Source organism: Euleptes europaea, chromosome 12, assembly GCF_029931775.1.
Source record: "Euleptes europaea isolate rEulEur1 chromosome 12, rEulEur1.hap1, whole genome shotgun sequence".
NCBI lineage: Eukaryota > Metazoa > Chordata > Lepidosauria > Squamata > Sphaerodactylidae > Euleptes > Euleptes europaea.
Window position 1 is genome coordinate 58,170,817 of NC_079323.1, and position 19,322 is coordinate 58,190,138.

Genomic DNA, 19,322 nt, shown 5'->3' on the forward strand with positions numbered 1-19,322 from the left:
GACCCCCCCTCGCCTTTGATAATGTTAGCTCCCACTCAGAGTGCAGGCGGGCTGTTTTACGGGGGCTTGTTCCTCTTCCTTTCTTGCCGTTTTCTGATAGGGGGTCTATCCATAACTTCTGTTTATGTGAGTGATGAGTGACACTGGATGACTTTAAATCTGAGGGTCTGTCTTTGTCAGGCCACACCTTGGAGGAAAGGCAGAATAAAAATGTGACATAGAGATGGATAAACTCAGCAAAAATACATACATACATACATACATACATACATACATACATACATACATGCATACATACATACATACATATAAGTGTGTGTGTGTGTATATATATATGTATGTATACATATACACACACACACTTTCACAATTGCGTAGTGTTTATATTGCAAAAACTTCAATACAGGTATCTTTTTGAGATCTCCAAGATAACTTACCAATAACTTATGTTAAAAGGAGAGGGACATCTTAATGTTTTCCTGTTCCCTTTCCTATTACAGTAACAAGAACCAAAATAGTCAAAGATTAAACCATATGCCCTTTATTTGTAGCTCCACTGATTAAAATTTGCCAGTTCCAAATAAAATTAGCTCTATTGGTTAACCATCTATGGTTTTAATCAATTGTGGACCTAAATTTTAGCCAAATGATTCTAGTAAGGGGGTTGGGCTGAGAAAATATTGTGTCATGCCTAGGCCCCTTCACACGGTACATTTTTAATGTCTACATATAAAGGGATGAATCTCTACTAAATTTTCGGCTAACTGAAGGATCCAATTCAAAATGCTTAGCACATATATATCAAACTGGCTGTGCATAGGAAAGCAAGCTAAAATTTACTTAGGACATATTTCAGATATTTACCCAATATTATGTACAACATCGACATCATAGGAATTTCTCTTTCACCCACAATAATTTGCCATTTGAATTAGCCTGCTTAACTGAGGGGTCCTTGTGAACGTAATATGATTTACATAGTAATTGAGCACTAATTTAGTAATATAATGGTAATTACTTTTCTAATGTATATTTCAGTGAATGGTTTTTAAATGTTGTTCAGCTTCGTAATCTGTTTTTCAAGTCTATGCTTTTTCGCTCATTATTTTAGAAAGTGCTGGATGAATGCCAGGACCTGAGAGCATGCCAACTTCTTGTGAATAGTTGGGTTTTTGGAGCAGATCTATGTCCTGGAATCACTAAATACCTCCTAGTCTCCTTTAAATGCAAACCTAGTAAGTAAGTTGTAGAACAAGCAGGTCCCATTCGTGTCTTATGTGCCAGCCCAGAAATATTTGCATGAATCTATATGGTGCTCAGAAGTGTTCAAGTATTCACTTCATCAAAGTTTGTGGTTTTTCCTAGGCATGTTTTGTTCTCATATGCAGCATGTGCAAACATGGTCATTTCTGGCAGAGAAATTCCATGCTGACAAAAAGCAGACTTGTAGGTGCTTTTCAGATGTGGCCTAATATCTCTTATGTTCTCACAGATTACTAGAAATGATCCCCCCTCTCACAAGCGCAGTTATTCACAGTAGGGCGAAAAGTAGGTCCAAGGGAAGAGTAAAAAGGTGAATAAAGATAGAAGATAAAAAGAATAGTTGTCAGAGTTTGTTTAATAACAAGAAATGTCCCTCAAGGTTATGCTAACGTGTATTCTTGGTCACTGACTATTGCTGTGTCTACAGTTTCCACTACATTTTTCCTCTTTGTCTTTACAGATTAGAGGGAAAGCAGGTATATGTCTATCATTGATCTTCCTTCCTTCACATGCATACTAAAGGCACCATACGTAGTTCAGAAATCTATCTCATATGTTTCCTGTCTTACTCTTTGTTTCCATAGAAAGACCACGCTCAAAATGAGGTAGCATAGACTCACCAAATACCACCACTATAGTAGCAATGGACAAGGGAGAGAAAAGTTTGACATTGGTAAATAATCTTCCTCTTTCAAATAGCTCCTTCTTTGATATTAATAGCTGAGTGTGCCCTCAAGGCCAGAATCTTGTTTTGTGGATAGGCATAGAACTTAAAAAAAAAATAAAAAAATTCCAGCATTATTATTGTTGGACACATTTCATGTTGAATCCCATGATCTGCAAGATCCAAAATTTGGGGATCTTTCCTGAATTCATCTCCCCAACCCCAGCATCCATACTTCAATGCCAGGAAAGTTGATCAGAGGCAGGAATCGTGATTTTGCTTCCTCTTCTCTCTCCATTTGTGCCCCCAGTTCCACTTGACCTATCAGTCCATGTAGGTCCCATGGCCCTTGGAATCGACTTTCCAAAGATCAGATGGGACTGATGGGGGCGGGGGGAGAAAAGTAGAAAAGATCTGCAACCATCAGCACTTTCAGCTGGTGGATTGTTGGTTCCAAAACACTGGATTTAGAGATATGTCAGATTTTCTGTTGTAAATTTAAAAATAGATTTTCTTTCTGATTTTCTTTTAGTTATTGAATAGTGTTCATACTGAGGGTAAACACTCTACAGTAGTGATGCTATATATCCAGATGCACTTCACAGTGCAGATGTGCATCTGCATCTAATCTTGGTGTAAGTCCAGGAAGAGAATGTACAGGGAATGCAGACTTCTGCTCTTGTCCAGCTAAACTTAGTTGTGCCTAGTTCCATTAAAACCAATATAACACATGATTCATTACTAACTTTAGTCCCATTGTTTTCAGTGGGACTTGGACACAGCTAGCTTTAGCTGAGTTGAGGCTCTTTTTTTAGTTGTCTACTTAATAGTACTTATTTGCTTCAATCCAAATAGTTATTGTTCTTTTTTTTGGAAATTTACTCAGGTTGTCTTAGATATTACTATCCTGATTCTTTTATGTTAAGAGTTATGTTATGTTAACTCTTAAGGACAGAACATGCATTACTTGTTTGTGTATACTGCATACATAATTTTTGACACACATATTAGACATCTCTGGGGGAAATACCAAGGGTTTTTGAATGACTTTATTTCCTGGAGTCGGTAAAATCATATACATCATGTTATTCTCAAGGAAAATTGAATTATGGACTATTGTCATGAAAAATGAATATCATGTCTCTGGAACCGCATTCATATATGGATTTGTTTGGAATTAGGTCCCTTTCATTTCAGTGGGAGTTGCTTTTATGCAAGCATAAGGGGGAGATATTTGGGGCTTGCTATTTTATTTTTGATTTTAGCTGAAAATGTTTTAATTATTATTGCAAGCTGCCTAGAACCATGTAGAAAGGAGGGATATACGTGCTTTAATAAACATACATAAATAAATTATGGATACTTGTTCAGGATTGCAGCCTTACTGTTCATTCCTGGGAAGGCCCATTAAAATCAATGGGCTTAGAAGAGTGTAACTAGGATTGCACTGCCAATTTAACAAATGAGTTTTTTCACCAGTTTCATCTTAATGCTTCTCATCCATATCTTTAGTATGATCTGTTCAAAGGCTATACCCCTGTAACTTCTCCAAGGCAACAAATTTTCTCAGTATTGGGTAGGGAGGGAAGAAAAGGAAATAGGCACACTACTAAAGAATAAGGTATTTCTGTTGGAAGAAAGCATCCTTAGAAAGGGGGCAGATCTAAAACATCCTCACCCCCCCAATTGACAAAACATTTCTCTGCACACGGGGCTTTTGGTGAGTAGAATTCAAGATATATCATCTATATCCTTTACTATTACATCCAAAGGGCCATGCAAATGGTTGTGCCTCCCACCTTGCCCCCCATGTTGGTTTTTTCTGTAGATGCACGTATCGGATAAAATCATGAACCCAGAGCTGTGATCCCCAAATCCTAACTTAAGAATGACACCCCTCAAATTCATACACGCTTATTGTCACCAATCTTTAAGTACAGAATCATGTTCAGAAATGTCAGTGTGGATGTACATATATGTAGCCAATAGTGTGAAGGAGTGATCCCTCTGATATTGCTAGAAAGAGAACTGCTGCAATGATATGTAATATTCTCCCCTGAGGCAAGGGCATCCTGAGAATTGGGTTGTTTTCCCTCTCCATCCGGGTAGGCAGGACCAAAGACCTTGACTTCCTGTCTCTATTGGCGGGAAAACAGCCTGCAGGAAGCCAGTCTTTGTCCTGCCTCCACGGGTAGAGCAGCAGCATCCGCACAGCTCTGTGCTTTTCTCAGAGTTAGGAGTAATTAGGAGAGTTTGTGTCGTCTTTCTTACCTTGTTTAACTGTAAGTTGTCTTCTTTGTTCCCTTCGTTATTGCTCCCATTGTTTCCCTCCCTCCCTTCCCAGTGTGTGAGTTTTCCTTCGGCTTAGAGCCGACAGGAATTCAAAATGGCCGACGCCATTGTGCTTAGGGAGGACGACCTCCTTTCTGAAAAGAACTTCCACAGTGGGCTAGTTCAAACTTCCCACAAGCCTACCGGCTCTCCCAACGGCCGCGATTGCGGACCATTAGGGATCATGCCGCAGCATTCGGAGCCGCCTCTCCAGGAGCCGTCCCCAACGCAGCCGAAAGTAAAAAAGGCGCGAAAAGCCGCGCCGCTGCAGCAGGGCGGCAAAAAGAAGAAGCGCGGCTCCAAACTTAATGCTGGGCAGAAAGCCGGGCGGATCTCGCCCGCCTCTTCTAACAGACGCCTGAATCGGGTCTCCAGTGTGCAGGCGTCCTCGGAATCGGCAGCGGAGGCTTCCCCACACTTAATGGCTGGTAACTCTGCGGCATCCGGGCTTCTTCCTCCGGGCTCTGGCACCCCCCCCCTCAATCGGTGGCGGGCGGCCATTTTTTATCTTGGGAGAATGCCGATGATCTCATTAACTGTGCCCTCCAGCGCCAATGGTTAGCATTTCAAGCTTACCAAGCGCGTTTACCCCCTAACCCCTGGTGGACTTCAGGACCTCCCCCCCCCTCCCCACTAGTTAGATCTAATGTGGAGGAAACTGGTAATGCAGGTGCTTCATCAAAACCTAGTACATCTGCATGGCCCACCAAGGCAGCTATGAAGGCTCCTATAGTTAACACTGAGGAGACCATAGCAAATACTTCCAAATCTTCTTCTTCTCTTGAGGAGGAGGAAGTGGAGACAGGGGAGGGAGAGGACAAAGAAGATGGCGAATTTGACTCGGACGAAGAATCTCTCCAACCCACAGATCAGCATAACAGGCTGTTCTCTGGAGAAGATTACCAGGGATTATTGGCTAAAGCCATACTGGCCCTGGATTTGAACGAGGAGGTAGACTCCACAGATGAGACTAGATCTAAATGGAAACAGGGCGTTAGGGAATGTTTCCCCAGACAGCAACCTCGCTCTAATTCAGTCCCCTTTCCTGAATTCTTTCAGAGGGCAGTCAGAGAGGAATGGGAAAAACCTTCAGCTAATAGGCAGGTCCCTCCTAATATTAAAAAACTATACACACTGGCGCCTCATGCCATGGATATGTTAAAGGTGCCACTAGTGGATGCACCAGTACTGGATCTCCAGTCACCAGGTTTAGTACCAGAGGATGGCGTGGGATCCCTAAGGGATCAATTGGATAGAAAGTCAGATTTTTTAGCCAGGAAAGCACATGAGGCTTCGGCATTAGCTATTCAGGCTAGTGCCACCACATCCATTTTTGCCAGAGCATCGTATTTGTGGATTAAAAAGATCCTACAGCTGGTCCCTGAAGATAACCCTAGGGTAATCGGAGGGTTGGAAAGAGTACTAAGTGCTACCACGCTCATGGCTGACGCTTCACTAGACACTATGTCTTTTGTGGCTCGGTCAATGTCCTCAGTCACTTCCCTGAGACGGGCTCTATGGCTGAGGGTTTGGCCGGCTGACTTCAAGGCCAAGACCACATTAATGTCATACCCAATGAAAGAGGGTCGCCTGTTTGGCGAAAAACTGGATAGCATCCTCGTAGAATCTAAGGATAAAAAACTGGTTTTACCTACACAACTAAAAAAGGATCATAGATCTCCATACCAGTCCTTTCGTCCATACAGGTCTTCACCCAGATTTCGATCTGACTTTAGGAGAGGATCCTGGGGACAATCTAGAGGTTCCTGGGGCACTCGACCATTCAGGAGAGGAGGTAGATTCCAGAGATCACAAGGTCCCCTGCCCAGACTGGACAGAGGGGACAAGTTTACCAAAACTAATCAACAGTGACGCCAATCATCCCCAGGTAGGGGGGAGACTCCAGCAGTTCGCTGCGAGGTGGACTCTGTCCAATCCGGACAAGTGGGTCTCCAAAATCATAACTCAGGGCTACTTCCTGGAGTTTTCATCCCATCCCACAGATCGTTTCCTCAGATCCCCAATCCCAACCAAGAAAGGAAAACACTGCATTACTCAGAAAGCAATTCAGCATCTCCTCCAGATCAAGGCCATAGAACCGGTCCCGGTCACCCAGAGGGGCCAGGGAGTATACTCAATATTTTTTACAGTCCCCAAGAAAAATGGGGACTGGCGGGCCATCCTCAACCTAAAATACATCAACAAGAGGATGGCCCACAAACATTTCCGCATGGAGACAGTCAAGTCTACCGTGGAGTCCCTTCTCCCTGGCACCTTCTTGACGGCCGTGGATCTCACGGAGGCCTACCTCCACATACCGGTCCACCCTTCCCACAGACGCTTCCTCCGTTTTGCATATGGAAGCAATCACTTTCAATTCAGGGCCCTCCCCTTTGGGCTTACCTCCGCCCCCAGGGTATTTACCAAGACCCTAATAACCGTCATCGCAGTACTCAGACAGGAAGGAATCCAGGTACATCCGTACCTGGACGATATCCTGATCTGCGCCCCGACTCTGGATCTTTCCAAAATTCACACGGCCAGAGTTATTCAGATTCTCCAAGAGCATGGCTACTTGATAAATTTCCACAAAAGTTCCCTGACTCCATCACAATCCACAATCCACTTAGGGGTTCAGATCAACTCAGACACCAACTCTATGTCGTTAACCAAAGAAAGGGTGGACAAGATAATTGCTCTCTCTCGATCCACAGCAAGGCAGAGAACAACCAGACTAATGACCCTAGCAAAACTCATGGGACTGATGGTATCATGCATCGCAGTAGTACCATGGGCCAGATTCCATTCGCGGCCTTTACAATGGCTGCTGAGCCCACATCAGTTAGACATTGCCAGAAAAAGGATCAAAACGATCCTCATTCCTTCACAGGTCAAACAGAGTCTTCGCTGGTGGTCCTCCCCATCGAACCTATACAAACCGACTCATTACATACACGAGGAGCCTCTGCAGATATTTACAGATGCCAGTCTAACGGGCTGGGGAGCCACCCTCGGAGGGCATCTAGCCCAAGGGCGATGGTCTCCACTAGAATCAACTCTACACATCAATCTTTTGGAGCTCAGAGCGGTAAAGCTCGCCCTGCTGGAATTTGCTCCAAAAATCAGAAATCATCACATACTCATAAGAACAGACAACATTTCCACGAAAGCTCACGTGAACAAGCAGGGCGGCTCCAGGTCCTCCTCCCTTCATATGGAGGCAGCCAAAATCTTCTCATGGGCCCAGATAAACATCTCTTCGATTCGAGCAGAACATGTCAAGGGGACCCTCAATGTACAGGCCGATTGGCTAAGCCGCCAAACGGTCGACGAAGGAGAGTGGGAATTAGACCAAGACACCTTTCACCTAGTCTCAGAAAAATTTGGCACCCCTTCTGTCGACTTATTCGCTTCAGAACAAAATCACAAACTACCAAGGTATTTCTCCAGATTCTTTCACCCAAAGGCGGAAGGAACAGACGCTCTCCTGAGCCCTTGGCCAAAAGGTCTCCTGTACGCCTTCCCCCCCATTCCCATCCTTCCCAAGGTACTACGCAAAACTCAGCAGCAACAAGCCAACATAATCCTCATAGCTCCATATTGGCCACGACGACCATGGTTCGCGAACCTCAAAAGAATGTCTTGTCAGGAACCTTGGCGAATACCTCCGGAGAGAGCCATACTACATCAGGGTCCACTGAACCACCCAGACCCTCAATGGTTCTGTTTGACCGCCTGGCACTTGAAAGGCGGTCACTGTTAAATCAGGGCTATTCCATCGATGTGGTCAATACTATTTTAGAAGCGCGTAGACCCTCCACTAGACGCATGTACAATTCGTCATGGAAGGCATTTGTTAGGTGGGCTAGACGAAAGAAGGTCAATCCACTTTCTCCGTCAATACCTGAGATTTTGGACTTTTTACAAGAGGGAGTACGCCTTAAGCTGTCGGCCTCAACCCTAAGGAGACAGATAACTGCACTATCTACGGTGTTACCCCTTTTAGAGGGATTACCTATAACAAAACATAGACACATCACTGCATTTTTAAAGGGAGTTTCGCAAACTCATCCACCAGTTGTTCATAGATTCCCATCATGGAATCTTAATCTTGTCTTGAAAGCTCTCACGGGTTCCCCCTTCGAACCACTTAGGACAGTTCCTATGAAATTTCTCCGCATGAAAGTATTATTCCTAACCGCCATCACGTCAGCTAGACGGGTTTCGGAACTTAGAGCTCTCTCTATCAGGAAGGGCCTCTGCGTGTTTCATAAGGATAGGGTGGTCTTAACACCAGACCCAACCTTCCAGCCTAAGATTAATTCCCGTTTCCATAGGACGCAGGAAATCAATCTTCCCTCTTTCTGTCCCAATCCATCAGGTTCCAGGGAAAAATCGTGGCATTCTCTGGACCTGAGGAGAGCTATTCGTATATTCATCGACCGTACAAAAGAATTTAGACAAACAGACTTTATGTTTATAGGAATATCAAACCCTTCCAAAGGTAAAAGGATGTCAGCAGCGGCCATTAGTTATACCATCAGACTGTGCATTTCGGAGGCATACAAGTCAACTGGTACCCCAGTGCCAGGGGGAATCACAGCACATTCACTACGTAGCATGGCAACAACAGCAGCCTTTGATAAACAGGCCCCTGTAGAAGAGATATGTCGGGCTGCCACATGGTCATCGGTGTCAACCTTTGTAAAACACTATAAAATTAATGTATGGTCCTCAGCTCAAGCGGCTTTTGGCCGTAGGGTATTACAAAATGTGGTAGAATAATAAGTTACCCACCCACAGGGGAGCTCTGTAAAGTCCCAATTCTCAGGATGCCCTTGCCTCAGGGGAGAATGGAGCCTTGGACACTTACCGTAGAGGCTCATTCTCTTCTGAGGCGAAGGGCATCCTGCCCACCCTAATCTGAATTTGACGTTTAATTACAGTTGCCATTTGAATAGTTTGCGTTATCAGAATGTCTAAGTTTATGTTAACAGAAAGTCTAAATTGTATGTTCAAGGGACTTCCATGTTATTTCATCAGTATATCAGTTTATACATTGTTCTCGTAAGTCTGTCTCTAGTGCCTTTTATGTAGCTAGGCTAGACGGTAACTGGCTTCCTGCAGGCTGTTTTCCCGCCAATAGAGACAGGAAGTCAAGGTCTTTGGTCCTGCCTACCCGGATGGAGAGGGAAAACAACCCAATTCTCAGGATGCCCTTCGCCTCAGAAGAGAATGAGCCTCTACGGTAAGTGTCCAAGGCTCCATTTTACCTGGGGATGATTGATAGGGATCTTACAGAGAAAAAACACAGCCACATCATTGAATGAACTTCCTCCAAACATAGACAATTGATGAAATAGCCCCCTGCCCTCATTTATTAGTTGGGGTCCTTCAGTAGATGTGTGACCACTCCACCCTACTCCACCAAACCCACCCATTCACAATAGTAATAGTACAGCATGTAGTGTTATCACACACTGGGATTCTAGATATGTAATGCCCTTCCTAAAAACAGCTGCCTTCTTCCTTCTTTTCTAGCTGAATATAAAAGCAGGTCAGTATGTGAAAATGAAGAACTGAAGCTCCACTGTAAAGAATCGAAATTCCTTAACATATATTCTGCATCATACGGCAGGTCTGTGCATGAAAAAGATGTCTGTTCCTCGGAAGTGGGACAACTCCCCCAGTTTGGTAAGTTTATTATTTTATGTTTATAGATTATTTATGCCCCTCTTTTCCCAGTATTCAAAATAGCTTGAAAACCTATTTATAAATGATCATCACAAAATATATTAAAAGAATTATTTAATTCAATTCATAAAAGCAGCATCTGAAAAAACTTTTTTTTAAAATGCAGCAGCAATTTCTGTCTTTAAAAACAGCATGAGAGAACAGAGCAATCCAGAGGGTAGCATGAGTTGGTAAAGCTCTCGTAAAAGTCTTAATTCTGGAATCTCAACACTACAAAATATTCTAACAAGCCAAACATTTCTTTTCCATGACCTGTATACCAGAAGAAGGGCTGTGTAGATCAGATTTAGATGTACCAGGGGTAACATGTGTATGGCTTAAGCGCTGCCAACTGCCTGGGGCGGGGGAGGGACAATGAAATTGCCGTTGCGCTTATACCACTGCATCACTTCTGATGTGAACCTGGAATTAACATTGCAGCACTAGTCAATGCTGTTTTTCCTCTGGCGTTCCCCCAGATTTTGCTTCTACTGCTCTACTGAGCTTCAGTGGGAAAGGCAGAGCCTAGGGGCGAGGTCTGGCCACCTGAGCATGGATACATCCCAAACCACTCAGTTTGGGCTGTAGTTAACTGAGGGATCATATATGTTCCATTTTCTACCTTGGTTGACAGAGAAAAGGGCACAAGGTCTTCACCAGGCAGTCAGGATCAGACTGGATGGAGCAGACTCCCCCCGCCCGGGCCAAACTACATGTTTCTTTTTTGATAAGTTGAGTTCTGGGGTCCCCAGGCTCAATCTTTTCCCTCTGGAATCACACAGCATCTGTAGGAAAAATCATTTTTAAAGTTCCCAGGAACCTAAAGATGGGCTTGGGATGATATTGTGGCAGGAGGGATCCCTCTCCCCCCCCCCCCGGCTATTTTTCCAAGCTTAAATGGCCGGGGTGGAGTAATTTGCCCATCTTTGGAGCTGCAGTTTCTCCCCACTTAGCTATTTCAGCTTGAAAAATGGCATGGTGGGGAGGCATGAGCCCTTCCTTTTTCTGCCCCATTGTCCCGCTCCTGAATGGGCTCCTGGGGACTTTATTTATTTTATTTATTTGTTAGATTTATAACCCGTCCTCCCCAGCCAAGGCCAGGCTCAGGGCTTCCATTAATTGGAAAGCAAGTTGGGTCCAGGGAACCCAATCTGGAAAACTCAAGTTGGACCCAACTTGTTAAAAAATGTAATGTGTAGTTTGACTCTCAGAGACTAGCATGAGCTCAGTTGGAGAGCTGTAAACCAGTGAGGGCTTCTTGTAATACTTATACCAAGAAAATCTGGTTGGACGCGAAGGTGCTACTGGACTTGAATCTGGCTCTTGAATTGGATCTTGCTGAGGTAGAGAAGGCAGGGGTTCCACCCTTGGAGGATGTGGGGTGCAAAGAGAATTGGGTATAGTGGGGATCATGGAGGGGAGGAGCTACTTAGCCCTTTAGGAGTCTTCTTGTTCCTCCAAGGAGTCTTCTTCCCAAGTTGAGACTGGGACAGAGCAGGTGCTGTCAGCACTGGAAGAACCATTGGTGGTGCCCCTCCCCAATCTAGCCTTGTTACTAGTGTGGTAAATCCCATCAGTTCCTTGTGATCTCACTGGGAAATGTCCACAGAGAAGTGATCACATACCGCTGTTGGTATCTGTGAACTTGCTCTAGGTTTATAGAGACAAAAGCTTTAAAGAGACTTGCAGCACCTGGTTGGCTAGAAAATGTAATATATTAATATATACATTCGTAGGATATGTTGTCACTTGTCTTACTGCTTTCTCAATAGAGGAGGGCTTTGAATGTGATGCAGAGGGAAAGCATGAGTAACTCTCACTTCCTTCCATGTACTGCTTCTTTTTGTCTGAAGTCCAAAGATACCTGCATCTTCCCATTCCATCAAATGAATCACATTTGAAACTGTCATCTGTTAGCAAAACCAGCTTGTCCCAGCCAGGACCACAGAGAAGTTGGGTGTTGTGCTAAATTAACATTATGTGGATGATGCCCAGATTCCACTGTAATGGTAAGATCACATCAGAATCCTCCTAAGAAGATTCTTTCATGCATTTCAAATTAATATAACAGAGACTCTTTTGTTATGATGTGAGAAATAGGAAATCTGGTCTCAGGCTATTTTGCAATACTGGCTGCAAAAGCCAATCATGCTGGGTCCTGAATTAGTTAAGTTTTTTTCTTTCCTTTTATGTTACTGTATTCTGTGAAATATAGTTGATATTCCAAGAGGCAGCCTAGACACCAAGGCAAACATATTCTGAATCCTGCCTTTTGAGTTACCATTTATGAACACTTTTAGGGTAATTTTCCAACACTTAGTTCAACAGTGTCATGATAAACTGAAACTTAATCCCAACAAAACTTAGGTGCTGCTGGTAGGGGGAAGGTCTGACTCAGGAAATGGGTTAACCCCTGTTCTGTCCTGCAGTAGCAAATACACTTGGCCCAGAGTTCATGGTTAGAGTATTCCTGTTGTATTCACACAAGCATAAAGAAAACATACAGAGTTTGCAGGTCTGCTATGAAGAAATGTAGGGAGGGGGAACCAGAAGTAGATAATTTATAAAGGAAGAATAGCATGCAAACAGAACAGAGGAAATGTTGTTAGTCCAGATGTTTATAGGAATTGCTTTTAGCTCTAGTTAGCTTTTTTGTAATTGGTTTGTCAACATTTGGAGCTTGGGGAGGGGAGGTGAATGAGTCTCATATAAAAACATAAAGAACTAGTTAAAACATTTTATGCCATGGATGCAAATCTTGTTCATATTTTATTTTTCATAAAGCCCTAGGTCTTAAGTGTGGTGATTCTGTAAGTACCTCTGCTCAAATTTTTAAAAAGGTAAAGGTCCCCTGCGCCAGCACCGGGTCATTCCTGACCCATGGGGTGACGTCACATCCCAACGTTTTCTAGCAGACTTTGTTTATGGGGTGCTTTGCCAGTGCCTTCCCCAGTCGTTTTCCCTTTACCCCCAGCAAGCTGTTTTAGAGAACAGATATTAAAATCTGCTGGGCCAACAAAAATAATACAGATGTGATTATCAATTTTCTGTCCTGCTTAGCAGAGTTACGGAGTGATCCTTCTTTTCCAGTACATCCTTCAAAAGCTTCAGTGCTCACTGCCTGACCCACAAGAACAGATGGAAAATTCGTTTGCCCCATGGTTTGAAACAAGAGAGGCAGGCATTGAGAAAAGAAGGCTTGCAAGCCTCATTAAGCTTTGCAAAATTTACGGCTGTAGTCACTCTGAATAATTTGCATGTCAAAACAAAGCTAATTAGTTCCTAAAAGGCTTCAGAAACAGCCCTGATTAGTTAAATAGCTCTTGTTGGAGCTGATATTTCACAGCTTTTTTTTGGAAACACTTTTCTGACCTGGTCTTTTCAGTTCTAGCTGGATACTTGTCCACTCCATAAAAACCACCAGCACTACTTGGCATCCAAGCAGCTGGTAACCACTAATCACAGAAGAGATGTAAAGGATTGTAGGGGCTTAGAAAAGGAACTGTGTTCTCACTCCAGAGGTGATCAGAGAAGTCAGTATATTTCTATCTTTATCCTATCTTTGAAGAGCCACCATATCTATGAGACTGCACATTTTGCAAGTAATTTTACATAGAAATAATGATTCATTGTGCATGATTAAAATAGAAATAATGAGTCATTGTGCATGATTAAAATCATAGAATTATAGAGTTGGAAGGGACCACCAGGGTCATCTAGTTCAACCCCCCGCACAATGCAGGAAATTCACATCTACCTCCCCCCACACTCAGTGACACTGACTCCATGACCAGAAGATGGGGATCCCTGGCCAATCTGGCCTGAAGGAAAAGTGCTTCCTGACCCCAAAGTGGTGATCAGTATTACCCTGGGCTTGTAAGAAAGGGCCACAAGAGCCAAACATTGACGCAACCCTTCCTGCCCTCCCTCTCATGATCTGCTTAAGTTCACAGAATCAGCACTGCTGACAGATGGCCATCTAGCCTCTGTTTAAAAACCTCTAAAGAAGGAGAGCCTCCCGAGGAAGCCTGTTCCCTTGAGGAACTGCTCTGTCAGGAACTTCTTCCTAATGTTTAGCCGAAAACTCTTTTGATTTAATTTCAACCTGTTGGTTCTGGTCCGATCTTCTGGGGCAACAGAAAACAATTCCGCACCATCCTCTATATGACAGCCCTTCAAAATTACATAGCAAAATTACACAGGAGTCCAATAGCATCTTAAAGACAAAAGCAATTATTTTAGCATGAGCTTTTGTGAGTCAGGGCTCACTTCCTCAGATGCATAAAAGTGTACATTAGGTCTGGTTAAATAACTAGTGGAGGAGGGGTGTTACAAAAAGACAAGATCTAAGCAAAGGAGCAATCAGTATATCCAGAGTAGGTATGAGACAGTCCACAACCAACAATAGCAAAATAGAATGAACATCAAATCTAATGGAATGGTAGAGTGGAACAAATCAACATTAGTATGTTCATAAACCTGCCCTGGGTCTATGTGTTCTCACATGTGTGTTGCATGCTTGTGTGTGTGTAAAGCATGTTCCTTTTCATTGTGCCACCACCCCAAGTTAAAATCCAGCCTCCCATGTTACCAGTGATTTGGGGAACCTTGGTAAAGGCTGCTTCTGTGCAGAGCTTTCTATTTACTTCAGCCCATTCTGTGTGCAAATGGGTAAGCGTCAGCAAGTGATCTAAGGCGATGTGTGGAGTTAGGTATTACTGGAAAAGCAAGTTAATGCAACTGCAAAAAAAGGCTTTCTACCAACTCAGCCTAGCTTGTAAAATGGCTCCTTACCTTGATACAGCTGAGCTGGATCCATGCCACAGTAACATGGAGACTAGAATACTGTAATGCACTGTACTTTGGTCTCCCTTCAAAATCAACTCGGAAACTCCAACTGGTCCAGAATGCCATGGCTCAGCTATTAACAGAAGCTAGACATAGAGTGCATATTACTCTCGCTCATCTGCTACCGGCTTCAGTTTAAGGTAGTAGCTATTACATACAAAGCCCTTCGTGGTCTTGGCCCCTCTTATTTGTGGGACCGCCTTTATCCCTATGATAACTTTGCTCAAATCAGCAGGGGCTTCTGCAGGTGCCAGTCCGCAAATGGGCAAAATCAACAACTGCCTGTACACGTGCTTTCTCCGTTGTGGCTCCCGCCTTGTGGAATGGCCTGTCGAGGAGATCAGGAAAGCTCAGATTCTTGTGGCTTTCTGCAAACTGTGCAAAGTGAACTATTAAAGAGGGCTTTTCTGTGGAGGTAATAGGGTTGCACTGCACAAAATTATTTTACAAAGTTGCTTGGATAAATGATTAAAGACTATGCATATACTGCTGTGTTTAGCTTATTATAAGTAGGGTACAATTTATGTATTTTCTGTACCACTTAATGTATCATTTGAATACTTATGCTATGCTACAGTTCTTTCTGGTTGTTCCAGACTTCTAAAACCCTAATGCATTGGTTATCGAATGTCTTGTTTTTGTGATTGTACTAGCTCATTATGTACAATCCACCTTGAGTCCCTGTGAGAAAGGTGGACTATAAATAAATAAATGAAATAAAAACCAAACAATAAAACAAAAATAAAAGGTCCCTGTTAATCTTTGGGGGGGGGGTACATTGTCTTGAATTTGACAGTGAATTCAGCACTTTCCCAATGGATCCTACTCGTGAAATTTTTTGTAAGAGAGCGATAACGTTTAAATCAGCATCAGTATGTCCTCGAAGGTTCAAACATTCCCTTACTGGTTAAATGTTCTTGTTTAATCCAAGATGTTGTGGCGGTTCTGATATCATGCGCTCTACAACTCATTCACTTCCGGTCGAATCTGCACCCAACACCTCACCTTGCAGTTTTCGAGCCTGTTGGTTCAGGTTTAATAGCAAGTCATGGGATGTTTCTGGTCTGTCAAGAATGTCATGTGTGGTAACACAGTTGGCCTGAAAATAGATTCTCACACCATGACAGCACACAGTGATGCATCCTGGTTACTAGGACATTATTCAACATTGTGCCCTCTCCTGCCAACATATGCCTTTATCAGAGAGTGTTGCCAACATATGCCTTTATCAGAGAGTGTTACTGAAATGAGCAGTGAATATGAATAGGCCTATATCTGTATGCACCTGTATGTATATAGTAGACCCTTTATTTGAATATTTTATATGAACAGTGTTTAATATTTTTTTCTTTCAGATTGCTTTTCTTATACAGCTTTAGAAGTATTATCAAAGAAATGTTATGGGAAACAGAGGTGTAAAATTATTGCAAACAGTCATAATTTTGGAAGCCCTTGCCTCCCTGGTGTGAAGAAATATCTCAATGTCAGCTATGCATGTGGTAAGGGTGAAAAGTGGTACTGTGGTTAAATGTGGTTTTAATGGAAAATTATTATATGAACTTATTTTCAAAACCTTAAGCGGAGGTATCTGTAACCCTCTCCACCAGCACCACATTTCAAAGGAATTGACTTTCTTCCTATCAGCTTTTTTCAATGTCTAGCTTTCATACCCATACATAGTAATAGGGAATACGATGGCATGAATTAACATGCTTTTGGAATCTGCAAAACACACACACACACTTGGAAACTTATAACTCAAGGTAAAATGAAATGAAAGATCATTGGAAGTAGATACCGAACATTTTTCTTCTAGCCATGTCTGCAAATTAAGTGGTTAATTTGGAATTTTCCTCATTCTTACAAAAGATTAAAAAGAGTCTAAATCATGTACACATGAATTCAGGTGTCATTTCTCCCTTGTGCTTGAAAGTGAGGAGATACCAGCATCAGTTTCTGACATGTACAGGATCTGGGGTTTAAATTATACTCCTTTCCAGGTGCAATTCCTTTTCCTGTCTGTTTACAGTTCAATATTAATTGCAACTCAAACAGAACCCTGGGCATGCCTAGTCCCAAGGAAAGTCAGATTTCACACATGCCACTTAAAAGGGTTCTGGCGTGCATATGTGAAGGGCAAAGATGCAGTTTTAAATGCACTTGTTTTCAGTTTATAAACTGATTAATGGCCAGGCAGGAAGGTGGGTTTGCAATTGTCTTCCATCTTTCCTGTGACAATAGACTGACATCCTTCAGGATAGCTTAGTAACTCTTGCTTTCTCTTTGCTGCTCCTAGACATTTTTCCTTACCCAATGAATTTCAGTTAGTGTAAAATGCTTAAAAAGCTGCCTTACATAACCTTTTTTTATTTTTGTTTGCAGTTCCAAAATTCATATTTGCAGCAGTTGATCCAGTGTTTACTAATGTAAATCCTTCTTGGAAGCCAAAAGAAGGTGAATATGGTCGTTTTTTTGGATCACTACCAGCATTTGTTTTTAAGTAAGAACCCGCAATGGTTTAATCACATAAAAATAAGGCCAAAATATAGAATGCAACTGCCCAAGTAAAGTGAGGGCCTTGTACATTCAGAATTTTCTTCTCTGGTTGTTCATAATATTATTGATGTATTAGTTATTTAGAAAACTTTTAGCCTACCATTCCGACTAAATAAATAACACCCAAGGTGCATTAAAAAAAATTTAATCCACAAGAATTCATGAAACCTTTCTGATTTAAAATGACCCAACCCCCCCACAAATTAGCAATAGCAAACAGCAATTAAAATACATGTCTTCAGTTAACTCCCAATTTCTCATGATAGCCAAATGGTTTAACACATTGAGATTTGTTTCTTTCCCAGGAACTGGTATTCTTACCCGATTGAATTTGTTAAGACCAGTGGATTTGAACACTGCAAGAAACTGGAGTTAGCAGAAGACTTCTGTCTTCAATCTCAGTGTGTGGTACAAAGAAGGGAGAGAGTGTACATGCCCAACAATTAGCCAGGTTTGTGTCCAACAAACACACACTAGTTTATTTGTGATGTCTGAACTTTGTGCCTTATATGGTATAATAAGGCTTTTTATGCACATTCAGACCTTTATTTAAATAATGGCAATTAGCTTTTGCTAGTAGGGGAAGGAACATTGTGAAATAGCATTTATAATTTAATAGACCCTAGAGCAATAAAGCTGATATTGACTCAAGACAGTTTCTATAACATGTCCACTTTAGGTGGCCGAACTCTTGCTTCGGTGTTCTTGTATGCCGAAGATCTCAGATTCAAATCCCGGCATCCCCACTTAAAAGAATATAATGTAGACAGGCTGGTAAAGAAATTTTATTTTGAAGGGAAGCCTCTTGAGCTGTGCGATGCACTAGCAATATCCTTAAGCGGAGGTAACTTTTTAAATGTGTTTTCTATTTAACCAAACTTCAAATGACTGACAAATGTAGACGTTTTAAACTTCAGTTCAGTTAGCTAATACATATTTTTAAATTGTACGTAAAATGTAATTTTGGAAGCTACTCTTTTGCACTGTAATCCTGTAGATTTTTTGTTTTCTTTCCACAGATATAAATGTTGATCCAAGAGAATCCAGATTCCCAAAAAAAGATGGAATTATAATTAGCAGCAGTTTGGCTACACTTGCTTACATTAAAGGTAGAAGAGTTGTGTTTTGATTTCCTGCATTGCAACCAGTAATGTTGTTACTTCTGGCCATTATCTCATGCCCCTAGGGAGAATGAAGTCCATCCCTTGGGTCCAGTCAACATGGTGTTGCTGTAGAGGCTGCTTATGCAACACAGCTTCCACGGGCCCTTTTTCTGATCACAGTCAGTCTTGGGAGAGCCTCAGAAACATCCTCCGATGCAGTGAGGGCAACTGTTGGCTTAGCAGAAAGAGGGGAATGAGGTCTCTGTGTGCACACAGTATGCCCTTGCACATGGCATGCTGAAAGGAGCTCTTGGGAGCATAGCCATAAAAATAGATGTTTCTGTCGACTTCTTTGTACCACTTTTCAGTATGTACGGCCAGATTTTAGCACATGCTGGTAGATATAAGGAGAGGGGGTGGACAGAGGTAATTTATGGTGACAGCTGATAAATATTTAGAACATCTGGATTTTAAGGAGCTTCTATATTTTTGCATTATTCAGCCATAAGCAATTTCTAGGAATGAATTTTGCATTAATTCTCGTCCAGAAAATTACTATGGCGTTTAAAAAAGAAAAGCTATTGTTAATACCACAGAATAATTTTCACATGGGCACACAGTAACAGTTTGACATTTAGGGTTAGCTCTTGTACTCATATGATTGAAAGGAACATTATTTAATGACTACAAAATGCTGCACAGACAAGGCTTTTAAAATAGGGTTGCCAGCTCTGGGTCGGGAAATACCTGGAGATTCTGGGGGCTTTGGGAGTTTGGGGAGGGGAGGGACTTCAGTGCCATAAGAGTCCAACTGCCAAAGCAGC

The 19,322-nt window shown here is 42.4% G+C and overlaps 1 protein-coding gene across 1 annotated transcript in view; it reads left to right on the plus strand.

Moving 5' to 3' along the window:
- The window catches only part of EVA1C (eva-1 homolog C), a 57,648-nt gene that overhangs the window by 37,270 nt on the left and 1,056 nt on the right, over positions 1-19,322 (plus strand). Inside the window, exons 3-7 of the mRNA XM_056858211.1 lie at positions 1,112-1,235; positions 9,800-9,952; positions 16,195-16,338; positions 17,222-17,293; positions 18,415-18,504. Of these exons, the coding sequence (XP_056714189.1) occupies positions 1,112-1,235; positions 9,800-9,952; positions 16,195-16,338; positions 17,222-17,293; positions 18,415-18,504 (583 nt within the window). The remainder of the gene's footprint in view (positions 1-1,111; positions 1,236-9,799; positions 9,953-16,194; positions 16,339-17,221; positions 17,294-18,414; positions 18,505-19,322) is intronic.